Below are 25,459 nucleotides of genomic sequence, written 5' to 3' on the forward strand. Positions count from 1 at the left end.
TCTCCGAGGGAAGAGGAGGAGTGAGTGCCACTGAATTACACAGAGCCACGATCTCCTGTGTACCCGGTGCTCCGTCATTCACAGCCACACCTCCTGGTCCTGCTTATATTATAGACAGAACAGTGGCCCAATGCGGGGACAGGAGGCTGTAAGTGACGGAGCACCGGGTACACAGGAGATTGTGGCTATATGTAATTCAGCGGCGCTCGCTCCTCTTCCCTCAGAAAGAGCAGGGATCAGCTTATAACACGCACCCACCATTTCCCCTGATTTTAAGGTGGGGAAAAAGTGCATGTTATACGCTGATAAATATGGTAACTATACCTTCTCATACATTAAACTGAAGTTAAAATGTTAATTGTGCCCAAAACGTCCGTTTAGTCACGTTAAATAGCCAAAATAAAAACCTACACGGTTTAGGAGATATTTGCCGAAAGACAGGCACCGCTGTCTACGGCGCATGCGGTGTAGACAGCAGCACGCAGGCGCACTGAGCGTGCCGCTGTCAACGGCGATATGCCGCAAGTGACGTCATCACGGCTTTGCCGAATGACAGCGGTGGAGCAGCGAGACCCACCGAGAAGATGGATGCTCCGGACTACAGGGGACAGCGGTGACTTCGCTGGCTCCTGTGTCAGGTAAGTGACACATAATGGACTACTATACGATGCATAGTAGTCCATTATGCTTTACCTTTGCAGGGAACCAAAGAGGAAGTAAACTCATCAGGGTTTACTTCATCTTTAATGTATATATACATATATATATATATATATATATATATATATATATAGGTGAGCTTATATTAGCAAAAATATAGACAATGCAATTGCTGATTAGTTCGGAGCCTAGCTTGATACCTGTGCAATGCGGTAGGTCGTGATAAAACAAGCCATACAATCCTCAGTGCAGTGTGCTGCAATGCTATTCATTTTGGCTGATGACCTAATGCACCTTGTTACCCCATTTCAAGTAATTTTAGCACAACACACACACTCTGTCCGTGCATTGCAGTGCACCATGATGGAAAAACAGATCGAGAGACTCCATCCTGAGTCTATCTGGATAAATTGATTCAGCCTTTTGAGGTAGTTCTGGAACAGCCAATAATGACCTTGCTCCACTGTGGACTGAATCCGCCATTTTTTGGCAGTGGTCTTGCCGGAATTGGGTCACTTTAAGCCACCTGACTCCAGCTGCCTCCTGGGCGGGCCTGGCGTTAAAAGGGCTTTTGCGTATCTTGGGGAGCCGCAGGGTTCTTAGCTCTCTGTGCTCTTACGAAGGGAGACTGTGTACCTTTTTGAAGTCCTTGGATGAGCGAAAGCCTCTGAAATCCCATTACCTGTTTGGCGCTCCTCTGGGTAGTTGCCCCCTCTGGCGTCTGGTCCTTCGATCTTGGGGCAGAAGACCTGTTTAAGAAAAAGGAGCGTGACTGCCGTGTCATTCACAGCATGCACGCTCAAGAAACACATAGCATTTTCAGTGACATCATCCATCCGTGCCTGTTACCAACTGCGCTCCAAGCTTCAATCTGAAGTATCTCCACCACGGGTAACAGCGATCTGTGCTTAGGTCACTTTTTAGAGGCATTTGATATTATCATGTAGAGGGGACAAGTGTTCCTGCTATGCGTTCACTTGGCTGCCCTAGGTGTGCAAAAAGAAGCCCCTGCTCCTATTTAGGGGCGACCAGCTTCGCACAATGTTTTTAAAGGCGTGTTCTTCCATGTGACAATCACAGCAGAATCGCATCACATTTGGGGTGCCCTGAAAGGATAAAGGCACTTAATACGTGTTGTGCAGCGATTGCTGCACAATTTAAAATCAGATTGTATGGTGTGTGATAATCAGGGCTTTTTTTCTCAGGGAATAGGTACAGAAACTCCACCCTTTCGAGTTAACCTTCATCTCCGCCCCCTACCCGTCTGTGAGCACCATCCCTTGGTTCCACCACCTACCCACTTCCCAGTACAGCACCTTTCAGATAATACAGAACCAAGTAATTTGTTAATGAAAACAAGAAAGATAGTAAAACAGATCCCTTACAATGAGCAAAAATAGACCCCACCCCAGCAACAATAAACTCTCCCCCAGCAACAATAGACTCCACCTCAGAAACAAAGGACCCCTCCAGCAACAACAGATTCCCTACACAATAAATGACTTTCCCCCAGCAACAATAGACCCCTCACAACAAAGTACCATCCCAGCAACAATAAACCCCCCACAACAAAATACCACCCCAGCAACAACAGACCCTCCAGCAGCCAGCAACAATTGAACTCTTCCTCAACAGTAGATCCCACCTAACAACATTTGACCCCCAGCAAGAAAAGACCCCCCCCCAACAGTAGACTTACCCAGTAACAATAGGCCCACCACACAAAAACAGAAATCCACCAGTGACAATAGATACCCCAGCAGCCAGCAACAATAGACCTTCCAGCACCCCTTGCCAGTACATACATTCAGTGCTGGAGGTTCCGGAATTGTGTTTCCCCGCGTCACTGCTGAAAAAAAGCCCTGGTGATAATAGTTTTTTTTTTCCTTCTTTGGAGGAGGTTCCAGATCCTCCCATTCCAGTGCAGCTTTCACTACCTTAATGAATGGTGGTATTAGCGCAAAATCAAAGCCTGAACCTTCAGGATCCTTTGCTAAGGAGGAGGCAATATCTTTTCCCTCTGCCTGGAAGGTTGGCTGTAATACTGGGTGTGGGGAATCAGCCTGCCTAATCTGCTGGGCTGGAGTCACACCTGAAGTGCCTGATACCCCTCTAGTTAGAGAGGGTTGAATGGCTTGGTTTAGACCTGATGCAGGGCCCACACTGTTCGTCTGCTTCTGTCCCTGGTTGTCCGAGACAAAAATTCTGCCAGGGAGTTGGGGACTACTTTCTTGAGCAAGGTTGACACCTGCTGACTGTCATACTCCTGGTCTCTGGCAAGCTGCCTGAAGCAGTTGCTGCAAAGTAGCTTTGTATGCATAGGGTCATCTCCACATGAACGACATTTGCCTTTCGGGCACTGAGCCCTCGGAGGAGAAGCTGTGTGCATTCTCTTAAGCATACATTTGCGCCCTTTGTACTGGGGTCTGCCAGGACTGGAGGAGTCACTTTTTGCCCTGGAAAAATCCTGATGGTCCAGAGGGCCTCTGGACCTCCTAGAGCGGGAATGTGAGCAGCTGGGACTGCAATAGACAGGAAGAGGCTCGTCAGGGCAGAATGCACTCTTTTTCCCGCATCTTCTTACTTACCCAAAGTTGGTCCTTACCTGGTATTGCGGTGGTCTTGGTTATGTGGTGTTAGACCCATGCTGGTGGAAAAACCGAAAGGTGCAAGGGGGACTGCATGGCAACAGAGAGAAATAAGGGAAGCGAGAGAGAGAAAAAAATACATATATATATCCCCCTTTTCTTTTGGCAAAGAGTAACAAGTTTAAATAAAATAAATCTGGGCAACCCCCCCCCCCCCCCCCCAATCCTCTAGTAATTCATTTCTCCCCCATTTCAATTACTACGATAGCAAGACTTACCTTTCATTGACTGTTCCTCAGAGTGAGATATTGCATCTATTACCTGGCCATTTTTGCTCTGTATATAGTGCACCAGAGAGAGAGAGAAAGAGAGAGAGAAAGACTCAGCCCTCTCTCACTTCTGTTCTAATCAAAAAAGGGCTATTACAATTAGGAGGGAAGCCAATGCCTATCCACATGTAGCACTGGCTCCTGACGAGCAGGCGCTATGGTTTTTTAAAAAGCGAATTTGCCTGGGTTTCGGGACTATTTCTCTAAATTTCTGGGTTCAGTACCAGTCCACCTGGGTTGCACTGGGTTCTCCTTGACCGCAGGTGTCGCTGTCACCGCCGACAAGAGTAGAAACGCAGTCTAGCTGGGTGCATTGAATGCCATTATTCTCTCGGAACCAGCCCAGGGGGAGTGTTTTTCCTGCTGTGCATTCTGGGGGGGTGGTATTTAAGGTACCGACGTCACATGGTTCAGGGTTCCATCTTTATTTTCTATCTGTTCGGTTCTGGTGATCCTCCTGACCCAGCCCCATGGCCCTCCTGGCCTGGGGTGCGGAACCATGCATCCCAAGTCTTGGGGTCGGCTGGCCCGAGGCGACGCAACTGCAGGGACAGGCCTGAGTGAAGTTTTGGGGCCTACTGATCCATGGGTGGTCCGGTGCCATCTCATCTGAAGGGAGAGGCTCAGCAACTGAAAAACCCCAGGGGAGGACTCTTCAGGAGAAGACCGTGCACAAGGCTGGCTTCTCTGAAGGAGCCTGGAGGCTTAGTTGAAGCACGCAGCCTGGATCAACACTCATATGGTACCGCCGGATCGGCTGAGAGAACCTGGTACCATATGTTAGCTCTTTAAATTTATCAATATCCCTCAGTAACGTTCAAGTGTACTTCACAAGTCTGTGGCAGAGACTTTGTCGAGCTCCCCACCGGCTACTAGGCCTAGTGAGAGGAGGTCTATCCAGGGGTTATTAAATCCAGTTGTGAAACGGTTTCTATTCTCTTGATTTTTCTCTAAAGACTTCCATTTTGCAATCCAAGTACCTGAACTCACTCCTAACCCTCTACTCTTTATTGAAAGACTCTGTTTCTGTTCTAAATAAATAACCTAAAAGAAGATTCAGTGTCAGTTTCCACATTCTTTGGGCCATCTATCATGGGAACCCCTAGACGGAGAGGCAAACAAGGAGGTAACGGTAAGCCCAAATAAAACCAGCAGCTCCTTCGGGGGTCAGTGCTACACACACAAAGGGACACTTTTAAGCTGGCTACATATCATACAATCCTCTGCATATTTTTTCCCTTAGATTTACCAAAACCACACAATATGAGGTCAAAGCTTAAGAGCCTTAATTTGTATGCAATCAGGCGGGCCCCTGCACCACACGGTCCAGGCAAATCTAAAGGAAATCAGACAACAAAAGCTGCACTGTGTGTATGGGGTCTTTAGAGACATCAGAGCAAGAAAAAACAGTTTTATAGAAATTGACAGACCTGGAAAGAGTTCCATAGGAGAGAAGACATCATGCAGTCCCAGCTCCTGGATCCGGCCTCCAAAGCAGGCATGCCACAAGAGGATTGTCATCTCTGATTAGAGAACACCTCAACCCCAAAAGACCACCAGAAGGGGTTCCCCACCTTGTTGGTGCGTTTAGCAGAAGATGTGGGACTGCATACTGGGAGAGGCTGAACCCAGACGGACTCCGACGTAGTCGGCAGGTAAGAGCTTTATCCTGAGTGTAACAGTCTGTAGGTGTTGATCTTTTGAGGACAAAAATGAGAATGGGGGAGGTAGCTCTCAGTCAGACTTTTATAGAGCTAATCAGGTCCTGTGGGTGGATATAGGGGCAGAGCTATATAATATGTATGCTGCCATATTTGGCGTCGGGAAAGGAAATTTCCCCCAGTGGGACACAGATGTTAAAAAAAAACACTTTAAACTTGCATAAAAATAATTGCAGATATACATTATAATACCCAAAAATATATTCCTTTTTTACACAACAGACTTTTCTACTGATTCTCTACCGAAGATGATGTAAGCTGAAGTACAATGACCGCCAGCTAAGTGTATTCTTTGGCAGCCATTGCTGTTTGTTCAAAGCACCAATGAAACAACAAGCAACATTAAAAATCAATCCAGAATGCCAAAGCAGCACATAGAACTGGATTGGGAGAAAAATGTAATTGAAGAATGGACAGAAAAAATGTCATAGGTACAAAAAAAAAGAAAGAAAAAAAGCAAGGTGAATTTGTGTTTGAAATAATCCCTTTTGTTTCTGTATAGGGTTTGTCAAACAACTGCACTGCGCCTTCACTTTCCTATGCATTGCTCACCCTTTCCTGCTGAACATTTCTTCATTCTAAAGATTTATGGAGAAGACCTCCACTGCCACCTGGTGGTAATATAACACTTATGCATCTTAAAAGCTTTTTTTCTTTTTTTCTGATAAGTATTAAAGGATAACTTCACCCTAAAACTAAAATCTACAGACAGTCACGATCTAACACTAACCTATCTAGCCCTATAAATAACAAATCAGTATGCATACCTTTTTTGGAGCCGATCCAACCCGATCCTACGCTGAGCCGTCAGCTACGGCTTCGCTGTGGAGGCGGGTGCAGAGGACACATCCGACAACGGAAGCCCCATAATAACTCTATGGGTGACATCACTCCCCATTAATTTCACAGCCGTTGCCGTATATCTGAAGCTAAAACATTTATTTTTATTGATATATTTTATTTGTTTTTTTGAACAATGTGGGCAAGTGCTACAACCTCTTCCAGTTTTTTTTTAATTTATTGTGCCTCATCCTCATCCTCTCTAGCTGTCCTGGTAGCCACTGTCACTTGGACATAAATTATAAATGCAAAATTTACAGTTGTTTGTCGTCCCTTCCTGTGGTGTCACTGGGACGGGAAAGTTAAAGAAGGAAAAACTAAAAAGTGTTTTAACTCTGCCTACATTATCCAAAACGTAATAACAAATTGGCTTTAGATATACATTAAGGGCTAATTTACTACTGTTGAGTCTGTTGCAGTGCAATAAAGCACACAAACTAACATGTGTTATGTTGCACAGTAATGTGTGTAGTAGCGGTACCCCTGCATGAGCTGCTTAGTAGATTTGTCTATTCTTCTTTCTTGACTCTGTGAACAACCTCAACACCATTGGCACAGCAGGTTAAGCAAAGGGATACTGCACTGCTACTGGGAGCACACATATAGATACCCTGCACACAACTAAAGGTTCAGTATCAAAGAGAAAACATCAGACTGGTTAGTGGGAAATTAACCCACTATATTGTCATAGGCTGCAGTAAATAGCAATATGCACATAAATGAGTAAGTAAAGGATTAGGTCAATCATAATTCACTAGACAATGTGTTCACTGGGCTATAGCAGCATAACATGGAGCTAAATAAAGCATAACATTTAGCTATACAGCTAAATTAGAATAGACCTGGTAATCCACAAAATCAGAAATAAATAATGACATTAGAAAACAGTAACAGCAATGATAACCAATATCGCAATAACTCCTCTGTAAACAGTAGGCTATATCCACTTTAGAGTGCACTCTATACTGTATAATTGACAGCAATGAAATTCAAAACTCCCTAAAGAGGTATCTACTACTATCGACAATAGGAAAAGTTCTTCTGAAGCAGCTATCTGAGTGAGCAGTTTTTATCCCTAGTTCTTCAGAAGGCTAGCGTTGGGGCCCAGCCTTTACAGTGGTGCACATGAGTATAGTCCCAGTACAGTCTACATGCAGTAAATTATGGGAAGCCAGGGGGTCCTCTCACCAGTCCCAGCAACAGGGGTCTCTCTGTTCAGATGTCAGCACACTTATGGATCTGCCTGGAGAGACTCTGGTCCTTAGCACACAACAGATTGATGTGCACACAGGAGCAGCAATGTGCACACCTTTGTCTCCTTGCAGCAAAGAGAGAGTTTCCTCGGCAGCAAAAAGTTTCTCATTCAGCCAGAGAAAATATAACTCACTCTCCCCTTATACCCAGTTTTCATTTGGAATTGTAGTCCAATTGTTCATAGACTGCTATAGTAAAGTTTTTTTTCCCTCAATTTCATCTCCCATGATATAATGCTGCCAACCATCAAGTCTGTTGAGCTCCTACTGCCTGTCAGTTCCCCCTTGTAGATGGAGCCAAGGTAGTGTTATTCCATTTAATTGAAGTCCATTGGGAGCACAGAGAGCACAGTTCTCAAATCACTCTTTGTCTCTAGCCAAGGACCTGGCTACACACCGCCACCAGAAATCTTCTGTCCCTAAAGTAGGGGAGTCCAACAACATATACTGTCCATAACTTTAGATAACCTGGATAAACAGCTAAAGGTAAACTTTAATTTAGCACTTACATAAAACCAGATGATTCACATCAGCATATGAGATTGGTAAGGGAACCTCAACCATTAATTTGAAGGAGTGAGGTTGCCTCGTCCATAATGTATTTATTTCAGGTACTTGTATAGCACTGACAATTTCACGTAGCGCTTTACATATATATTGTACATTATCATCAGTCCCTGCCCTCAAGGAGCTTACAATCCCTAACTAACATTCATGTACTAGGGGCAATTAACCTAAAGCTTGTCTTTGGGAGGAAACTGAAGTACCCCACACATGCGCAGGGAGAACATGCACACTCTAGTTGTTGGGATTTGAACTGATAACCCTGATGCTACCAGGTAGATGTGCTAACCACTTAGGCACTGTGCTGCCCGCTAAGCCATCAGTACTGGGATGGCCCATTGAAGAAAAGGAAAATTGTCCGCACACCATGGAAGGAAGAACTTCTGTAGAATAGTTACTTTATTGCCAAAGTGCCAAAGGACATAGACAGGACGTTACAGGAACATTGGTGAAGGTGAGCAGTAAAAGCTAGACATGTCTTAGCAATGTCCTTAGCCACACCCTAGTAGTTGTCCAGCCAGGTTTGAGATATGCAAATGGTCCACACCTATGGCAAGGGCATTATTCAACTTTGGTCAAAGCTGCACAGTTTGTGTTTATCTTCAGACGTCCTTTGTTTACATCTGCAGGTTTTTTTGGAAAGGTGAACTTTGCCTTTATTGTAGCTTGCTCATGTTATTTTCCTGTAAAAGCCCCCCTTGCGTAGAATGGTGAATCAAAGATTAAGTTGTTTGGCCATAGTTATAGAAGAACCCCATACCAACTGTCAATCGTGATGGTAAAATATTATATTTTGAGGTTTTCTTGGTGATTCAGGGTCTAAACTATGATTTCTGCATCATATCCCAACCACGACACTACCTGCCTGGAGTTTGCATGTTCTCCCTGTGCCTGTGTGGGTTTCCTCCGGGTACTCCGGTTTCCTCCCACACTCCAAAGACATGCTGGTAGGTTAATTGGATCCTGTCTAAAAATTGCCCCTAGTATGTATGCATGTGAGTTAGGGACCTTAGATTGCAAGCTCCTTGAGGGTAGGGACTGATATGAATGTACAATGAATATGTAAATTGATGGTGCTATATAAGTAACTGAAATAAATAAAATAAAAAAATAAATATCAAAGTGTGCTTGATAAGAATGTGAGGCCCAAAAATGCCACTTGCTGACCATGCCTTTTCTGGATCTTTAGTTTAAAGTTAAAAGTTTAAATTAGTAATTTTTGTTATGAAATTACTTAGAACCCCCAAGTAATATATATATAAATATTTTTTAGCAGAGACCCTAGGGAATAAAATGGTGATTGTTGCAATATTTTATGTCACACTGCATTTGCACAGCGCTCTTTCAAACGCAATTTGTTTTTGGAAAAAAATATACTTTAATGAATGAAACAAAATAAAATATAATAGTTACCCACATTTGTTGGTATAATGTGAAAGATGATGTTATGCTGAGTAAATAGATACCCCACATGTCATAGTTTAAAATTGGGCATACTTGTGGAATGGCAACAAACTACTGTACTTAAAAATCTCCATAGGCGACTCTTTAAACATTTTAACAGGTTACCTATTTAGAGATACAGAGGATGTCCTGTGTTAGAATGATTGCTCCCGCTCTAAGAGCCGGTTCACACAGCGGGCGATGCGAGGCGACACGACTCGCCTCGCCTCGCTCTCGCAAGTCGCCCCCATTCTGTACAATGGAACTGTTCTGAGAGGAGCGACTCGAGTCGCTCCGACTCAGAAAAAAGGTTCCTGTACTACTTTTGGGCGACCTCGGGGCGACTTGCATTGACTTCTATACAGAAGTCATCTGCAAGTTGCCGCTGAGGTCGCGGCAGGTCGCGGCGAGGCAAGTCGGAGTCGCCTCGCCTGCAGTGTGAACCGGCCCTAACGATCGTGGTGATACCTCACATATGTGGTTTGAACACTGTTTACATATGCAGGTGTGACCTATGCGTGAGCACATGGCGATGGGGCACTTTAAAAAAAAATGTTTTCTTATTTATTTTATTTATTTATTTTTACACTGTCCTTTTAATTATTATTTAACTCTAGTTGAGAAAGGCTGCCCTATTAGGACACAGGAGTAATACAAACTCGAGAGAGGTTCTAACACTTCCCCGCTCTATATGAACCTAAATAAAGTTTGGGTATAAGTTACATTTTAAGAACTTAACAAGGGCCGTCTTTAATACTGATTGGACCCTGGGCCAATATTTTTTTGCCCACACACACACGCACACACACACACGCACACGCACACACACTTAAGCCAGATATAGACGGAGCCATTTTTTTTTCCTGCAGCCACAGGTTGCAGGAAAGAAAATATCTAGATTCCCCCATCAACACAGTGTTGACAAGGGATTCCCTCGTGCGAAACCATTGTGTTCTCTTGGCAGGGGAAGCCGCCCCCACTGGCAGAACACATGATTATTGCTAGGGGCTAGCAATAATCACATGTAAAATTTGTCAGACTGGTTGTACCCAAGTTGATAGATGGTACATTCAGCCTGCGCATACATGGTTCAAATCTTGGTCAGTTCAGATGCGACCTGTCTATCGCTGGCTTTATCTAATATAAGGTTACTAATGTACACATAAAGAACTGGTCCACACTTGCTGATTGGTTCATTACCAATACATCATTACCATTCACCAATTGTTTGCTAGAGACGTTACTGCACATCAATACCATTCACTATTTGATTGCTAGAGGTTACTGCACATTATTACCATTCACTATGTGGTTGCTAGATAGGTTACTGCATGTTATTACCATTCCCTGATTGGTTGCTTGAGGTTACTGCACATTAATACCATTCCCTAATTGGTTGCTAGAGGTTACTGCACATTAATACCATATACTGATTGGTTATTAGAGAGGTTACTGCGCATTGATAACATTCACCAATTGTTTGCTAGAGACGTTACTGCACATCAATACCATTCACTATTTGGTTTCTAGAGGTTACTGCACATTATTACCATTCACTATTTGGTTGCTAGAGAAGTTACTACGCATGATTACCATTCACTATTTGGCTGCTAGAGGTTACTGCACATTAATACCATTTACTGATTGGTTGCCAGAGAGGTTACTGCACATTATTACCATTCTCTGATTGGTTGCTAGAGAGGTTACTGCACATTAATACCATTCCCTGATTGGTTGCTAGTGGTTACTGCACATTAATACCATATACTGATTGGTTGCTAGAGAGGTTACTGCACATTAACACCATTCACTAATTGCCAGCAACTTACCCTGTGTCCTCTTATGCAAGTTTCTCTGGTCCTGCCTCCGCTATTAATCTCTTTCCTGCTGACAAAAGAAGGGAGAGAAGAATCCACACACAGCCCAGTCTGTGTGTTTGATATCCGGATGGATGCGGCTGTAATTACAGGGTTCAGAGGGGTCACCAGGTATGTGTTTCTCTAGGGGCCTGCACTTTATACATGCTGCTGTATTTTTCCTGCACTGACAGTTTACTGACAGTCTGAGGCCGCGTACACACGGGCGGATTGTCTGCCCAACTAAGTTCGTCAGACAATCCGACAGACAGTCCGTCCAACTTTTAAATGAACGGACTTGACCACACACGATGAACAGACAGTCCGCTGAAAGCTTGCGCGATGACGTGTACAGCACGTACGACGGGACTAGAAATTCGACGTCCAATACACTGCAATGCAACCTTCGGCGTATAAATCCTTTCTGAGCATGCGCCATACTTAGTCCGTCCAACTTGCCTACACACGAGCGGACTGTCCGCTGAAACCAAGTTTGGACGGACAAAATTACGGAAATTCCGAAAGACTTAGTCCGTCAGACTGTCCGCTGAAAAAGTCAGCTGAAGCCCACACACGAGCGGATTGTCCGCTGAAACACGGTTCAGCGGACTAAGTTGGGCAGACAATCCGCCCGTGTGTACGCGGCCTAAGTTTAGCCTAGAACCAGCACGCCTCACTCTAAAGCCCCATTCACATCTGAACTATTATCTGCTTGAAGCTTGAAGCTCAAAAACGCTGGAGGAGAAAAAAATCTATTATTCTTTATGGAGATGGTTCACATCTCCACTCTATGTCGCCTTAAGCTCAAACAAATTCAGGAGGTTTTTTTGTCACTTTTCACAGGCACATTTGAGCATTTTTGGTGCGTTTGTATTTCCATAGAAATTAGTGGAAACACGCCATTCGCACGTTTTTGCACATTTTTTGCATGATTTTCTGCTCAAATGAAAAAAAAATTGTAATAATATATGAATAAATAAATGTAAAATAAATACACAAATAACTAAAAACCATCATAAATAAGTAACATAAATGAATAATATGTAATAATGCATTATTAAATATTATATAAAAATATTAAACACATTATTATTATTATTTTTATTATTATTATCATTATTATTATTATTATTAATAATAATGATAATAATAATAATAATAAAATAACAACACGCAAACTCGAACAAAAAAATACAGTATTAATAATAATAATAATAATAATAATAATAATAATAACAATATTTTTTTGTGTTAGGGTGTTTAGATATTCATTATTATTTTATTTTTTAAAGGGTAAGGGGTTAAGGGTTATTTATTTATTGTTACTTAGCATTCATTTATTGAATTCATTTGTTTTTTATTTATGATTTTTATTTATTTGTGTATTAATTTTACATGTATTTATTTATTTATTATTATTCGTATAATAATATTAAATTTAAAAAAATAATAATAAATAACCCAAGCCCTAACTCCTAATCCTAACCCTAACCTAAACTGAACTCGAACCCCTTACCCTAACAAAAAAAATTATAATAAATGAATAATAATAAAAGAATAAATAAAAGCTAATGGAAAAGCTAAAAAAATCTGAAATACCTAGCAACAAATGATGCAACAGATAATAGTTTTCTCTATTGCCTAAGAAAAAAATGCTAAAGCCCAAAAACGCTGCATACAAATGCGCAAAAACGCACCCAAAAAACACGCCAAAAAATGCTGAAAAAGCACTTAAAGACATTATGCTCAGGTGTAAATGCAGCCTAACAATGGGCAGGGGATCGTTTCCTCGCACCCAATATCACTTTCTGAAAACAGCATGGTTGTGTGGGGCTCCGCCCACACCAGCCACGTCATGCTTTCACAGAGTTCTGTGAATAAAAAAACTACAAGTTCCATCTGCCACCATGGCACAAACACATTCACATACTATACAGATCTTAACTCTTTAGCACAAAGAGTGAAAGAAATTGTGATCGATTAAGCCTCACCAGTATATGAAGAAGATAATCAAGCATTTGCTATTATGGAATGGCACAAGAAGGTGATTGTGCAGAGAACGATGATACAATTATAAATGGTAAACATGGGCCATGATGGCCAACAATGAGTCAAGAGACACTTAGCGGTCAGTGCTATAAGCAGTGGCAGAGTGCATTTTCTGTAATTTTTTTTACAATGGAAAACCATTGCTTGGGGCTGTATAGTGAATTGTAAACAAGGAAATGCTGGTTATTGGCCAATCAGTGGCATTTCCTCACAAGGAAGACCTGCACAGATAATCTGGGTACTGATAATCAGTGCCCTGATTATCCGTGCAGCCCCAACAGTGCCCAGCAGTGATGCCAGTCAGTGCCCAGCAGTGATGCAAGTTAGTGCCTGCTCATCAGTGCCAATCAGTGCCACCTATCATTGCCCATAAGTGCCGCCTATCAGCGCTCAGCAGTAGTGCATATCAGTGCCACCTATCAGTGCCGTCTCACCAGTGCTACCTCATCAGTGCCAATCAGAGCAGCCTCATCAGCGCACATCAGTGAAGGAGAGAAATTACTTATTTACAAAAGGTTTTCTGACAGAAATTAAGAAAATTTTCAAAATGTGTTGTCTTTTTTCATTTGTTTAGCAAAAAAAAACCCCAGTGGTGATTAAATACCAAAAAAAGACAGCTCTATTTGTGGGGAAAAAAATAAGAATTTAATTTGGGTACAGCGTTGCACGACCGCGCAATTGTCATTCAAAGTGTGACAGCGCTGAAAGCTGAAAATGTATCTGTGCAGGAAGGGGGTAAAAGTGACCGGTATGGAAGTTGTTAAAGTGGGTTTTTCATTCCTAAAAGCTTGTAAGGGTGTGTAAATCCTGTCTAAAGCCAACAAAAGCCTGTCAACAGAACAATTGCTATACGACTTGCGTCCTGAGCTGATCATTTGCAAGCAAATGCTGCTTAAGCAATTACACGCCACTACAAATGCAACTAATTTTCTTTAATATTTCTTTATTGAAAGTTGTCATCATTACAGAGCAAATTACATTCATATTATATGGCAAAAAAATCATATATTGGGTGATTTTGGCCTAATAACATGCACACAAGTTGACACAAAGGGGCTGAATGGGCATTAAAGGAAACCATCCTCACCTGTGATCTGTGTGCTTGTAATTAATGTGTGTGTATAAAACGTCAATGAGTTTCTGGACTCCTAACAGACCCTTGCATCTTTCATCCAGGGCTGCACTGAAGTTTTTGGATTCTGAGTCATGGGGAAAGCAAAAGAATTGTCAAAGGATCTGCGGGAAATGGTAGTTGAACTGTATACAACAGGAAAGGGATATAAAAAGATATCCAAGGAATTGAGAATGGCAATCAGCAGTGTTCAAACTCGAATGAAGAAGTGGAAAATTAGGGGTTCTGTTGAAACCAAACCATGGTCAGGTAGACCAACTAAAATTTCAGCCATAAAATTGTTTGGGATGCAAAGAAAAACCCACAAATAACTTCAGGTGAAATACAGGACTCTCTGAAAACATGTGGTGTGGCTGTTTCAAGATGCACAATAGGGAGGCAATTGAAGAAAGATGGGCTGCATGGTCGAGTCGCCAGAAGAAAGCCATTACTACGCAAATGTCACAAAGTATCCCACTTACAATGCGCCAAACAGCACAGAGACAACCCTCAAACCTTCTGGCACAAAGTCATTTGGAGTGATGAGACTAAAATTTTGCTTTTTGGCCACAAACATTAACGCTTCATTTGGAGAGGAGTCAACAAGACCTATGATGAAAGGTACACTATTCTTATTGTCAAACATGGAGGCGGATCGGTGATGTTTTGGGGAGTGAGCTACAAAGGCACAGGAGATTTGGTAAAAATTGTTGGCAAGATGAATGCAGTATGTTATCAAAAAATACTGGAGGAATATTTGCATTCATCAGCCAGGAAGCTGCGCATGGGACGTACTTAAACATTCCAACATGACAATTATCGAAAACACAAGGCCAAGTCGACTTGTCATTGGCTACAGCAGAATAATGTGAAGGTTCTGGAGTGGCCATCTCAGTCTCCTGACCTGCAGGGGGAATCTGCACCACACAGGGTAATTATGGTGTCCCCTGACGCATGTTTTTCTCTTCTTTTACAGACAGGGTCATTGTAAAGAATTTCAGTAGCAGCAAAACAAATACTCTTGCACACAAATGTGTTGACCAGGCGATCCAAAGTTCAGAGTGGATGATATCTTTAGGCCTTGCTGCCCTCCAGGATAGGGGTACAGCAGTCAAAAAAGAGAATAGAAAAAAGAGGACGTACCAGCCTTGTTATTACTTTCACCCTCTCTGTTTGTCCTGGCAGTCATTATCACTGGGAAAGAAAGTGATGGAAAAATCCAGAAACATACAGTTGTCACCAGAAATGGAGTCAGGGGAAAATCTTCCAATGGGGACACTTGTTCCTGTGACAGCTGTCCTAGAGGGAGTTGTGTCTCCAGGATAGGAAGTGAAAAGAAATCTCCCCAATGGGACACAGAAAGCAAAAAAACAATAGGGGTTTTTATCCTTCTCGTCTGTATCCAAAAGTATTTTTGACATGCGAAACACTGCTGGCTGACACGTTTCAAAGGATTACCTTTTTCCTCAGAGCCTATGTAGGCTCTGAGGAAGAAGGTAATCCTTTGAAACGCGTCAACCATCAGTGGTTCGCATGTCCTCTCTCTAGGATATGGAGACTCCTACCAGTAGATGGATTGTCATAAGCCAAAGACTGTTACAATTTGGTTTTCTTTCCATCCTTAGGAGTCGTTTTTAATACTTTTTCTTCTAATAAATATATCAAAGGATAATGCACAAGGATGGTGCGCCCTCTTTTTTCTATTCTCATTGTAAAGGATATCTAAAGTCAAAATTACTTTTGGATATAGACGAGAAGGATAAAAACCCCTATCTTTTTTTTTTTTTTGCTTTCTGTGTCCCATTGTGGAGATTTCTTTTCACTTCCTGTCCTGAAGACTCCATTTCTGGTGACAACTGTATGTTTCTGGATTTTTCCATCACTTTCTCTCCCAGTGATAATGACTGCCAGGACAAACAGAGAGTGTGAAAGCAATAATAACCTGGAGTAATGGAAACAATAAGTGTGGAATTGATGCACGCAGTGTAATGCAGTTCTTGTGTTATAATATCTCTCAAATTATCTTTGTTTAAATGATGGTCATTTGCAATTATTATTGATTATCTATAATGCCGCTTACACATGGTTGGAATTTCGGCCAGAAAAAGACCGATGAGAGCTTTCCAGCGGAAATTCCGATCATGTGTATGCAATTACAACACGCAAAAAATTCAACTACGAGATGGAATCTATTGGCTACTGGCTATTGAACTTCCTTTTTCTAGTCCCGTCGCACGTGTTGTATGTCACCACGTTCTTGAAGGTCGGAATTTGTTGTGACCGTGTGTATGCAATGCTGCTCCTCCATAGATACAGTATGGTGTGTGATTGTTGCCACCCTAGAACAAGAAGTTTGTTACTGGCAGGATCACCAATTGGCAACAATGGGAAAGGAGCATCATAAAGGAAAACGAATGCAGCCACCACATCTAAGGACTGGTAGACAGCTATACAGTAAATTAAATTTTTCTGTATGTTTTCTGTAAATACAATTAATCACTTGCTGAACTCAATACGTATACTGTATATACATTGTGGTTTGCAAGTTGTTTACCGGGCTTATGGGTGAAGCTGTACCTCCGGTATCTTTTTTTTCAGTTGGTGGCCGGCTTTCTCATAAAAAGAAAGCTCCCCCCTCCCAACCACTCGCCAGTTTTTCTCAGGCTTACAGTTTCCTCCGGCGTGCCCGAAAAACAATCCAACGGTGCGGCCAATTGGTCAAAGGGGTGATATAAAAACTGAAACATCTTTGATCGCCTCTATGGCCTTGGAGGACCGGAGAGACGTCATGTGCAGAGAGAAAGTAAACTACGATTGCCATTTTATTCCCTATGGGTGTCTACTAAAAAAATATATGATGTTATTTTCTAGCAAAAAAATACTGATTTAAACTTGTAAACAAAAAGTGCCAGAAAAGGCTTAGGCCCCTTTCACATGTGCGGACCGTTCGTCCGTTTTTCTCTACATCCGTTTTCGGACGAAAACGGAGCACAATGCATGTCAATGGCATTGCGGACGTTTGCGGACGACCATCCGCAAACGTCCGTTTTACGTCCGGTCCGTTCAGCTCCGTTTTTCCGAACGGAAGAATATCCTATTTTCTCGTCCGTCCAAAAAACGGAACGGACGTAAAACGGTCGTTTGCGGACGATCCGTTCCGCGGACATCCGTTTTTGAGCAAAAAATATATATTAATGTACAGGTGACCTCTGACCCAGGTAGTGGTCAGTCACATGTACAACCACATCCTGCTAGTGGAGAGAGTGGAGAGAGGAGAGGAGAGTGTATAGAAAGAGAGCTGCCTGAATCTGTGTGTTTTAAAGAGACGTGTCAAGAGAGAGGAGACCTGCCAGGAGATTGGAGACCTGCCAAGAGAGAGAGAGAGGAGAGCAGCCTGGAGAGAAGAGAAAAAATGGCCAGAGATGTCTCACATGAAAGGCTTATTCAGCTCGTGCATGCCAGGCCTGGCTTATGGGACAAAACATGTGCTGAATACAGTGACCGCCATATCACCAGCATGAAGTGGGAGGAAATTTTTGAAGAGCTCACACCGAACTGGATGTCGCTTAGTAATAAGCAACGTCGGATACGTGGTAAGCAGTTTGTGGCTTGGCATAGTTAAACACATGGCATTTCATGGCATGGCATGTCACGTGGTCACGTGGCCATGTGGCATGTCACGTGGCCATGTGGCATGTCACGTGGTCACGTGGCCATGTGGCATGTCACGTGGCCATGTGGCATGTCACGTTGTCACGTGGCCATGTGGCCATGGGGCATGTCACGTGGCCATGTGGCATGTCACGTAATCACGTGGCATGTCACGTGGTCACGTGGCCATGTGGCATGTCACGTGGCCATGTGGCATGTCACGTGGCCATGTGGCATGTCACGTGGCCATGTGGCATGTCACGTTGTCACGTGGCCATGTGGCATGTCACGTGGCCATGTGGCATGTCACATGGTCATGTGGCATGTCACGTTGTCACGTGGCCATGTGGCATGTCACGTGGCCATGTGGCATGTCACGTGGCCATGTGGCATGTCAGGTGGTCACGTAGCCATGTGGCATGTCACATGGCCATGTGGCATGTCACGTGGTCACGTGGCCATGTGGCATGTCACGTGGCCATGTGGCATGTCACGTTGTCACGTGGCCATGTGGCATGTCACGTGGCCATGTGGCATGTCACGTGGCCATGTGGCATGTCACGTTGTCACGTGGCCATGTCACGTGGCCACGTGGCATGTCACGTGGCCACGTGGCATGTCACGTGGCCACGTGGCATTTCATGTGGCATGTCATGTGGCATTTCATTTGGCATGTCACGTGGCCACATGATCACGAGGCCACGTGGCCTCAAATTATATGTAATTGTCATGTTGGAGTTCTATCAGTTCATTGTGTCTACTGTTTCTATACAGGTGATAAAATCATCACACGGTGGAGATCCCTTAGAGACCGCTACAGACGGGAGCTAAAGGAGGAGGCAAGTGAAAGCCGGAGCGGCGCAGGACCATCAACAAAAAAAAAAAGCCCCTTTTTTGATTCACTGGACTTCTTGAGAAGTGTTATGAACTTAAGAAAGTAAGTAAATACATTATTTCTCCCCTATATTAAATTATTTGGCCGAGTAAAAAAAATGATATACTCCAAAGAGGAAGTACAAAAGTACAGAAAAGTACAAGCATGCTAGCTCATTATGAATTACTTACCTGTGATGGTAGCCCCCGCTGTGGTCCCCGTTCCCCTCCTCCGTTGCCGCCATCACTCCCTGAGTGACTTCTGCGTATCATGGCTTCGGTACTGTGACTGGCCCTAGCCACAATGACGTCATGCACGTGGGATCCACCAGTCATGGCACAAGCGTCTTCAGAAACGGCACGCTTAGGCGCCGTTGTCTACGGGTTTTCTGCTAATATCTCCAAACCGTGTAGGTTTAGTGGATATTTCTTGCACCTACCTGTATGTATAAGTGGTCCACTTTAATGACACTCATGGATCCATGTATTGTAATAACTCTACTGTACTCACCTGTAATCCATCTATTAACAAATATTTTACAGTACCACCAGCAACATTTCTGATACAGAAGAGGAGGGAGGTGCAGTGGATACCCAGCCTGCGGCAGAGGAAGACATTGGAGTTGGTGGTAGGGAGCAAGCTCCTGAGGAAATGCCATGTTCACAATCTGCAGCCACGCTTGAAAGACGTGTGCCACAACGTGTGCCTGTAAGTATCCTATATAAAATGTCCCATTTTGAAATGTTGATAGAATAAAATGTACTAATAAATGTTCCAACCCTCAGATTTGTTCTGTTACTACTGCTTCCAGAAGCAAACGACACGGACAGCATAGGCCTGACATGGATGGAGCTATGCTGTCCTTTATGCAAGAGATGACGGCAATGAGACGGGCGGATAGCAACGATCCTTTTGCAGACCCCAATAATGAAGATGCAAGCTTTGTGAAGAACCTATATCACCACCTTTCAAAGGTTCCGACTCCACGCAAAATGGACGTTCACATGGCCATCTTCAATTTCACTGGTGTGTGCGTAAGGGCTGCACTATCTGGAGATCCCATGCCACCAGTTATTACCCATCCCCAACGTCCATATGGTGAGCAAGCTCCGCAGCATCCTTATCCCCATCCATATCACCACCCAGGCATTATTCCCCATCACCAACGTGCTCCAGCCCCCACTGCCCAAAATTTTGCAACCCCACCTCAAGTGGCACCCTCCAGTTCCCCGGCCACTTCTTACCTTAGTTCTCCCCAGTCATCCAATCCCTATCCCACTTCCCACAGTCCTTATTACCAAGACCTTTAAAAAAAACCCATTTTATGTTGCCTCCCCCATTCTAGTTGGCCACCCAGTTTGCACTGCAGCAATTTTTTTTTTTTGGGTTATATATATTTTTGTAAATATGGTTGTCGATTTTAATATTTTTTTGCGTTTCTATGTTGTCGTCACTGACATTATTAAACATAATGGACTGCATGGAATAATTTATTGTGTTTATTGTACTCTATATAACAAAAAAACAACTGATACAAAAGAATGTGATGGTCATAGGGTCAATGGTTATTGATCTTGGCACTAGGAGAATGAAAACTACAAGCTTTATACACTGATAGCAGTTACAAGACTGCTATACTGCTAACATGAAAATGCATTATTTCTTAAAACTATTGCATTTCCAGTTTATGTGGGAAAACAAATACAATGCAGGGTACCAAAAGGGGGTCAAACATGTACTAACAAAGGTATACCCAATAAAGTGCCTGGTGAGTGTTTTTACACATGTTGATACTGCCACGGAACCTCTTCCTCTGGGGACATGAAATAGTTTGCAAACGTATCACGCATGGTAACAACTGAATTGTTGGGTCGCAGTCCAGTAAACCGTACAGAAGGTAAATCGATCTCGTCCTCTTCCTCAACAGTAGTGATGGACGAACTTCCGACGGGACGTTTCGCGAACGCGAAACGCGAACGGACACAAACGTTCGCGAAAACGACCGTTCGCCGCGGGCTCCATTGACTTCAATGGGAGGCGAATTTCGCAAACCTTTAGGTCGAATTTGCGGCCACGGGGTAATTATTAGGGGGTAGCACGTAGTCCCACCACCTGGACAATAGCATAATACATGTATGAGGTGAATTTGGGATCGATAACTACAAGCATTTTTTTTTTATTTGGGAAATTGTTCTGACAATTCAGGACTATGGAGCTAATGAAGGCAATGGAGGAGAGGGAAGGTCAGGGACCAGGGTAGGCAAACAAGAGGGTGCAGGAGATACAGAGCACTGACAGCAGCACCGTAATACAGAGCACTGACATCAGCACCGTGACATACAGCGCTGACAGCAGCTCCGTGACATACAGCGCTGACAGCAGCTCCGTGACATACAGCGCTGACAGCAGCTCCGTGACATACAGCGCTGACAGCAGCTCCGTGACATACAGCGCTGACAGCAGCTCCGTGACATACAGCGCTGACAGCAGCACCGTGACATACAGCGCTGACAGCAGCTCCGTGACATACAGCGCTGACAGCAGCTCCGTGACATACAGCGCTGACAGCAGCTCCGTGACATACAGCACTGACAGCAGCTCCGTGACATACAGCGCTGACAGCAGCTCCGTGACATACAGCGCTGACAGCAGCACCGTGACATACAGCGCTGACAGCAGCTCCGTGACATACAGCGCTGACAGCAGCTCCGTGACATACAGCGCTGACAGCAGCTCCGTGACATACAGCGCTGACAGCAGCTCCGTGACATACAGCGCTGACAGCAGCTCCGTGACATACAGCGCTGACAGCAGCTCCGTGACATACAGCGCTGACAGCAGCTCCGTGACATACAGCGCTGACAGCAGCTCCGTGACATACAGCGCTGACAGCAGCTCCGTGACATACAGCGCTGACAGCAGCTCCGTGACATACAGCGCTGACAGCAGCTCCGTGACATACAGCGCTGACAGCAGCACCGTAAGCAGCCCCAGGAGGAAGTCAGCACAGCACAGGGATGGTGTGATCCCCTCATAATAAGAACCCCCAGGAGGAAGTCAGCACAGCACAGGGATGGTGGGAGCCCCTCATAATAAGAACACCCAGGAGGAAGTCAGCACAGCACAGGGATGGTGGGAACCCCTCATAATAAGCAGCCCCAGTAGAAATATGACACCGCTCAACCTCTTCAAAGAGGAGGGTAGGGGCATATAGTACGGTGTGCTTTTTTGGGTCAGGGAAGTGAGCCAAATGAATTAAGAAGGTCTGTGTGCTTGATTCCAAAAATTGTTTATAGACATATACATGGTCTACTGATCACATGTGTTGAATTCCTCCGAGATCCATGCCTCATTCATTTTTAGAAATGTGAGGTAGTTAACACTGTGGTGAGCTAGGCGAGTACGCTTATCGGTCACAATCCCCCCTGCTGCGCTGAACGTCCTTTCGGACAGGACACTGGATGAGGGGCAAGCCAACAGTTCGATTGCAAATTGGGCAAGCTCTGGCCAGAGGTCAAGCCTGCCCACCCAGTAGTCTAGGGGTTCATCACTCCTCAGAGCGTCCACATCGGCCGTTAACCCAATGTAGTCGGACACCTGACGGTCTAGGCGTTCCCTGATGCTGGATCCGGATGACACCTGTCGATGGGTCGGCTGAAAGAATGACCTCATATCCGAAGTCACCAACACATCTTCAAACCGGCCTCTTCTTGCAGGCGCTGTTGGATTGGTACCCGCAAATCCTTCTCTGGGAGTGGGAATTGCTCCTCTGCCAGCGCACGCAAAAGCAGAATGCAGCATTTCTCGAAGCAAGGCCTGGAAGTGCTGCATTCTGACAGCCCTCTGCGACGGCGGTAACATTTCCGCCATTTTGTGTTTGTACCGGGGGTCTAAGTACGTTGCCACCCAGTACTGGTCCTTGACCCTCATGCTTTTTATACGGGGGTCCCTATTAAAACACTGGAGCATGAAGGCCCCCATTTGCACTAAAGTGGAAGCGGTGTGGTGGCCTGGCTCCTGCTCATCATCCAGGATAATGTCGTCCTCTTCATTCTCCTCTCCCCATCCTCGCACAACAGGGATCCCAGAAAGGTTTAAAGCATGCTCTTCTTGCTCCTGCTCATCCGCCCCGGCACCATCCTCCTCTGACTCCTCATCAGACTCCTGTTGTTGACTTGTCTCAGATAGAGTAGCCCCCCCTGGGAATTCATCCAGCATTGCGACTTCCTCATCTTCCCGCTCCTGCTCCTCCACAGCCTGATCAATGACACGACGCAATGCACGCTCCAGAAAGAAGGCATAAGGTACCATGTCACTGATGGCGCCATGGCTGCGACTGACCAGTTTGGTGATCTCCTCAAATGGCCGCAGAAGTCTGCATGTGTCGCGCATGAGCAGCCACTGGCGCGGTGAAAAAAAACCCAGCTCCCCAGAACCGTTTCTTTCGCAGAGTTCATACAGGTAGACGTTAACTGCACGTTTCTGCTGGAGCAGCCTATCAAGCATATAGAAGGTTGAGTTCCATCGCGTCGGGCAATCGCAAATAAGACGTCTGACCGGCAGATGGTGTCGCCGCTGAATGTCAGCAAGGCGAGCCATGGCCGTGTAAGATCTTCTGAAATGGGCCGAGATTTTCCTTGCCTGCCGCAAGATGTCCTGGACCCCAGGGTATTTGACAAGGAATCGCTGCACGACCAAGTTTAAGACGTGTGCCATGCACGGCACGTGCGTGATTTTGCCCTGTTTCAATGCGCTAAGCAGATTGGCACCGTTGTCACACACCACTTTACCAACTGTCAAATTGAGCGGTGTTAGCCACTCATCTGCCTGTGAACGCAAAGCTGAAAGGAGTGCCGGGCCAGTGTGGCTCTTTGCTTCCAGGCACAACAGACGCAGCACGGCATGGCAACGTCTCACCTGGCATGTGGAATAGGTTCTGGGGAGCTTGGGCGGTGCAGTGGAAGAGACGCTAGCAGCGGAAAAGGAGGAGGCAGCTGAGGAGGAGAGGGAGGAGGATGGAGTAGGAGGAGGAGAAGAAGAGTCAGGCCTGCATGCAATCCGTGGCGGTAAAACCAAATCTACACGGGTGCCACGGGTTACATGCTTGACGGCCGTCAGAAGGTTCACCCAGTGGGCAGTAAAACTGATATACCTTCCCTGCCCGTGTTTGCTAGACCACGTGTCTGTGGTCAGATGTATCTTGGCACCGACACTGTGTGCCAGAGATACATTCACTTGCCGCTGAACATGGCCATATAGCTCTGGGATGCCCTTCTCTGAGAAATACTTCCTTCCTGGGACCTTCCATTGTGGTGTTCCAATGGCCACAAATTTGCGAAAGGCCTCCGAGTCCACCAGTTTATATGGCAGTAGTTGGCGGGCTATGAGTTCTGACAAGCCAGCCGCCAACCGTTGGGCAAGAGGGTTATCCGGCGTCATCATTTTTTTACGCTCAAACATTAGGCCCACGGAAGCCTGCCTTTTTGCAGAAAAATGTGAGCTTGGCGTGATGGAAGGTGGAGTGGAGGACAATTGTGAGGAGAGAGGAGAAGGAGAAGTAGAAGACGAGGCTGGACGGTGAGAGCCTGCAGTGTGGCTTTGTGTGTTCCGTTGCTCCCACTGGGCTCGGTGATGGCTGCTCATGTGCCTTCTTAAGGCGGTCGTCCCTAGGTGAGTATTGGGCTTACCGCGACTAACGCGTTGACTGCAAAGATTGCAGATGGCAACGCTATTGTCAGCAGCGGACACGTTAAAAAAAGCCCACACTGCGGAGCCATGTGCCGGTGTCCTGGGAGCGCCAGATGTGACCGTACATGGTCGATGACTCGCTCCTGATACATTTGCAGTCTGCTTTGTCCCTGCTGTGCAATGTAAGTCATTGCTGCTTCTCCTCCCTATCTGCTGGTCCATATCTCCCTCTGAACTCCCCTCCTCTTCCTCTCTTGTGGGCACCCACGTGACATCACTAGACACGTCATCATCAACGTCACCTTCCCCACCGCTATAAGTAGAGTAGGCAGCAACACCGGGGACCAACCTCCTCCTTGGGCTGATCTGGGTACTGGCGTCAGACTGCTGAGTAGCGCTTGTTGCTACCTCCTCTTCCTGATCCAATACCAAGAGTGGCTGCGCATCAGAAATGTCCTCTTGATATGGATCGGAAAATAATTCCAGTGACTCAAGCGGAAGGTATGTGGTGGTGGTGGTGGTGGTCGTGTTGTTGGTGGTAGTGTCTTTGGGGGTGCACATAGCAGAGAGTGAAGAAGAGGGTGCAGATCGAGAGGATGAGGAGGGTGCAGAAGAGTAAGGCTGAGCGAGCCACTCAACCAAGTCTGGTGCATCCTTTAAAGTAATTGAACGCACCTTCTGCAACTTCCCACTTTGGCTCAAGCCTGTTGCTCCTGCCCTACCCCTACCACCCCTGCGGAAGGGCCTGCCTCTTCCTCTGCATGTCATTTTTTAAATGACCCTGTGACAAAACTCTTAGTCCCTATACCGCTGAAGGACTGCTGCAGTATAG

General features: G+C 45.0%; 1 protein-coding gene across 6 annotated transcripts in view; it reads right to left on the bottom strand.

Annotated features, from left to right (window-relative positions):
* The window catches only part of LOC143997622 (uncharacterized), a 238,961-nt gene that overhangs the window by 182,763 nt on the left and 30,739 nt on the right, over positions 1 to 25,459 (bottom strand). For 3 of the 6 annotated variants that reach the window (XM_077493318.1, XM_077493319.1, XM_077493322.1), the window contains exon 2: positions 1,343 to 1,409. The exons of 2 other annotated variants lie outside the window; for them this stretch is intronic. In XM_077493318.1, the coding sequence (XP_077349444.1) occupies positions 1,343 to 1,409 (67 nt within the window). Of the gene's footprint in view, positions 1 to 1,342; positions 1,410 to 3,248; positions 3,386 to 25,459 lie in introns of those variants that run through there. One more of the 6 variants, XM_077493323.1, reaches the window with a different exon arrangement.

This window comes from Lithobates pipiens, unplaced genomic scaffold, assembly GCF_037356315.1.
Source record: "Lithobates pipiens isolate NorthernLeopardFrog02 unplaced genomic scaffold, aLitPip1_a1.2 Scaffold_19, whole genome shotgun sequence".
Classification (NCBI taxonomy): Eukaryota; Metazoa; Chordata; class Amphibia; order Anura; family Ranidae; genus Lithobates; species Lithobates pipiens.